The sequence below is a fragment of the Crocuta crocuta genome, unplaced genomic scaffold (assembly GCF_008692635.1).
Source record: "Crocuta crocuta isolate KB4526 unplaced genomic scaffold, BGI_CrCroc_1.0 scaffold340, whole genome shotgun sequence".
Lineage (NCBI taxonomy): Eukaryota > Metazoa > Chordata > Mammalia > Carnivora > Hyaenidae > Crocuta > Crocuta crocuta.
The window spans coordinates 4,459,850-4,464,550 of NW_027530642.1; the positions used below are offsets into that span (position 1 = coordinate 4,459,850).

The window sequence follows — 4,701 nt, forward strand, 5'->3', positions numbered from 1 at the left end:
CGGGTCTGTTACTAACTGGGTGACCCACGGAAAATCCCTCTTGGATGCTTTGCAAAATCAAGCAATTGCATTAGACAGAATCTAAAAATCTATTTAGATTTGTGAAGCTGATATCTGCAGATCTCAACCTGGGGTGATCTAACCCCAACCAAGGACTATTTGGCAGAGTTCCGGAGACATTTTTGGTAGTCACAATTCAGAAGGTGCTCCTGGCATCTAATGGGTAGAAGCCGGGGAGGCTGTTGAATGGCTGACAATGCAGCGGATGGCCCCCACCACTGAGAACTACCTGGCCCCAAATGTTAGTAGTGCCAAGGCTGAGAAATCTTGCTTTATACTGAAGCGAGGGGGGGCCAAAGGGAGAGGAGGGGCAAAGAGACAGAAGTAGAAAAGGAGAAGGGGTTAAAATCCTGTTTCCCGGGTCATGAGGTATTCATCGGTTAAGTGTTTTCCAGTTTTCTCCCTACGACCAATACCCTCTCACTTTGCTCTGGAATACACGGCTGTGTTCAAGTAGCTTTTTCATAAGAACTCCTTTCTTTATCTTTCAAATGCCGAACCCTGGTGGAGTACAAAGATCTCCACTATGAATTGCAGCGAATATATAACATAAGCTGCTATCAGAACTAGCAAGTGGGTGGTGAGGGCGCCTGGAGGGACCAAACATGTCTGTAACTCTGTTTCTGTGAGTCAGTGTTTCTCATGTAACAACACAGAATAATCACCGTAGGACTAGCGAGACGAGCTATGCTGTCAGCAGGCAGAACTGCTTTGAGGAGCTGGATTATGAAGGCTACAGGTTCGCGGCGGCAGACTCAAAGGCAAACGAAAGGGTTAAGCAATCAGTGCAGGGCATTCTCATATCATTCCATATTAAGTCCCTGGGCAGTTAATACAAAGAGTTACCTGCGGTTTCCAGTGGGGGAGGCGACCACACTCCAGTCAAGGGGTTTTAGAGAAACAGGTGCAATGAAGTCACGGTCAAACAATTTATTTACTGTAAACTTTAGACTTTGCTCAGGAAAACAACCGAAGCTGCCCCTCAAATCCCTGCCTACGACACCCTGTTTGAGCAAATAAGAGGAGCGGGGGTGGGAGGGAGAGTCCGTGTTCACAGCTGAAAGGTCTGAGATACTCAAGGTCCTCCAGTGCAAAAGGGTGCAGGAAGGAAGGATTCCTTCGGATACACATTACTAGCAGCAATATATATTACCCCTAATACTTGGCCAATGAGGTAGATCCACGGAAAAGTCATCAAAATAGAGCAGCCCCAGGTCCTCTGGGACTGAAGCCCTTCAGACACAAACTTACACGTTCCATGCAAAAGGGAACTGAACTGTACAAGAAACAATCGCTCGAATATGTTTTCTCTCTTTTTTTTTACAGCTTAAAAAATTAAAAAAAAAAAAAAAGCAGAAGGCTGTCCTTCCTCCTGCACATCTCTATACAGTTTTATTCTAAGTTTATTACACTCAAGTTAAATAGTCTATTTAGTGTTTTGTTGGGGGGAGGGGTTCATAAAAAGTAGAAAAACCCACATTACAGCAGTGAGTCCTTTGTGCTACCATTCCTCCCTTGTGAATCAATGCTATCGTTAGGCACAGTACCTTGAGGGTTCACAAGGTCTTCCGTGCCTGGGGGGTCCTCACACAGCACTTCGCTGTCTTTCTCCTGCCCCAGGGGACCTCCGCTCTGTTCCCCAACATAGTCCGTTCTGCTGTTACTGTTGTTGGAGTAGCCATTCCCATAGGCCTTCAGAGAAGACCTGCGCAGGCACAGGAGCTCCTGGAAGGCAATCCTGAAGTCTGGGCTCCGGCAATAGATAAGGGGATTGAAGGCAGAGTTGACATAGCCCACCCAGTTGAGGAGGATGTAAACTTCCTTAGGGATGAGGTTATCCTGGATCACGTGCACTATGTTGACGATGAAGAACGGCAGCCAGCACAGGGTGAAAGTGCCCATGATGATGCCCAAAGTTTTGAGGGCTTTGTGTTCCTTCAAGCAGAACTTGGAGGCCCTGCGATGTCCGTGCCCACTCCGCCCATCCTGCTCCACTTGGCTGAGGTTTTGGGCGTGGAAGCGGCCTTCCGATTTGTCGATCTTCTGGAGCTGCCGTTGGGCCACCTGGAAGACCCTGGAGTAGACGAAGACCATGACCACCAGGGGTAAGTAGAAGGACACAATGGAGGAGGCAATGGCATAAGCTTGGTTCGTGAAGAAGTCACAGCAGGTCTCCTTGGCATAGCAGTTGATGGCTTCCTGGTGGGTGGCCCGGTACCAGTGCATCTGGATGGGCAAGAAGGAGGTCAGGCCCGACACGATCCACACCATCAAAATGACCACCCGGGCCTTATTCTTGGTCAGCAGGCTCTGGTACTTGAAGGGCGACGTGATGGCAAAGTAGCGATCCACTGCGATCACGCACAGGGTCTCAATGCTGGCCGTGACGCACAGCACGTCAATGGAAGTCCAAAACTCACACCAGAAGTTGCCAAAGGTCCACATTTTCATGATGATGTGGCTGGCCCCAAAAGGCACCACCGCCAGGCCCATGACCAGGTCAGCACAGGCCAGGGAGGTGATGAAGTAGTTGGTGACCGTCTGCAGCCGCTCGAATTTGGCGATGGCCGTGATGACCAAAACGTTTCCAAACACGATAGCCAGGACGATGAGCGACATGACGATGCCCATGCCCACCACCCACGCCTCGTCTCGTTCCTGCGAGCCGTCCTGGTCCGGCGCGTGGCTTCCGTTGGGCGCCAGCAAGAAGAGGCTGCGGTTCCCGGGCTGCCCCATGGCGCTCAGGCTGGCAGGTGAGTGCACTGGCTGCCGGCGCACCGGCCGCGCCTCAGCGGGCGGACCTCCTGCGCGGCGCCGCGGGCAGCGAGCCGACGCCCGGAAGCCTCATTCAGCGGCCGTGGGGTGGCTGTGCCGGGGACGCGTCCTGCACTCAGCTGGTGGGTTGCTCTGGGCTCCCCGTGCGCGTCGGACCCAGCCTGCGCGCTGGTGAAGCCGCCCGGGATTGCGCGCTGCCCGTTATGTGCACAGGACTTTAGGGAACTGCCCTCGCGGTGACGTGCGACAACTTTCCGCCAATGGCTGGCGGGCAGCCCCAAAGGGGCGAGGCCCCGTCCCCGCCCCGCCCGCCCTCCCCTCTCCCGCCCCTTCCCGGGGCTNAACATTCGGAAACAGAGACGACAGTGCCCACCCGGACACGCACCGACAGGCACACATGCACCCCGACAGACATGCTCAGGCTTATACGGAACCACAGCCACTGACACGGAGACACACCCGTCCAGCGCACCCACAGGCACACTCGCGCCCGCGCGCGCACAGAAACCCACAGGCACACAGTCACCCCTGTCCAACAGAGACGCAGCCAAGAAACAGACACAGAAGCACCCAGAGGCACAAAGGCACGGGCACACACACAGGAAGAAGTAAACACCACAGAACGCTCACTTGGAGAGCGCCACAGACGCGGGCGTCCGCATCCAGGGACTCCAGACCCCTCGCTCTTGCACCCTCTCCCCGCGACACACACACACACACACGCACACACACACGCACACGCACGCACACACACACGCTCAGGGCACATTCCCTTTCAAACATTTGGCAGGACCACAGGAGGTGACTTCAACAGCTGCCTGATTTCCTCAGCACACTCACTGTCAAGTACTTTTGGTGCCCTCCTTGGGAATTTGCAGGCATTGAGACATAATGTCGCCCTTTGGATTTCATTCGGAGCCGGAGCTGGGGTATGCCCTTGTGTGTGTGTGTGTGTGTGTGTGTGTTTGCGGCCGGGAGAAGAAGTTTGCGCACTTAAATTTGGAATTCTTGGAAATGTGACATCACTCCCTTGTTATCTGGAGGGAGAGGAGCTCAACCTGGAATAATTTTCTTTTCAACCTCAACTTCAGCAATTCCATTGCAACTAGAAAAATCCTCTCATCTGCTGGGCAGTTTATTGATCTGTAGGGTTGAGCCATATGAAATTGCCACTATTCCACGGTTTCTGACTTTAGAAGTGACAATTTCATCTAGATCAGACACTTCGAGTGTGTTAACATTAAGAAAGTTTTGAAAACACAGGAAACATAATTTCTCCTTTAAAAAACAAAACAAACAAACAAACAAACAAAACAAGTCAGACCACGTCTTCAGACTAGGATCTTTGTCCAGGACATATTATCCTTTGCATCTGGCATATGACTTTACTGTTAAAAGGAAATTAATTTTCAGGGTTTGATTTCACATGTCTTAGTAGCGTCTTTGAAAGACTGAAAACACTTCATGCAGTGTAACCAAACATACTTTGTAGATTACATAATAACATAACAATGGCTAACATTTAGGGAACATTCTGCTGTGTACTTTTCATGCATTATTCCATTTAATCCTTCCCACAGTCCCATGGTGGGGAGAGTACTATTTTTAGCTTAATTCACAAATGGGGCTCAAAGAAGAAAAGAGCTTGCCCAGGGGCACAGGGCCAGGCAATGCCAGAGGCAGGAGGTGAATCCAGGTCTTCTTGACTCTAACCCTGGAACTCGTCCTTTAATCCTTCCGATGCACTGTCAGGTTACACTCGGAGAGGAATGGAGGCTGGGCAAGAGGGGTTATAACCAGAACTGGAACACTCAGATTCCAGAAGCCCCGTTGTGGCGCTTTCTAGCTCACTTTGCTTAGACAAGT

General features: G+C 51.4%; 1 protein-coding gene across 1 annotated transcript; it reads right to left on the reverse strand.

Annotated features, from left to right (window-relative positions):
- Positions 1 to 975: 975 nt before the first annotated feature.
- Positions 976 to 3,001, reverse strand: ADRB2 (adrenoceptor beta 2). Its single transcript, XM_077769068.1, has one exon. It carries the CDS (start codon positions 2,794 to 2,796, stop codon positions 1,540 to 1,542), a length of 1,257 nt encoding a protein of 418 aa, XP_077625194.1. The 5' UTR covers positions 2,797 to 3,001; the 3' UTR covers positions 976 to 1,539.
- Between the last annotated feature and the right edge of the window lie 1,700 nt (positions 3,002 to 4,701).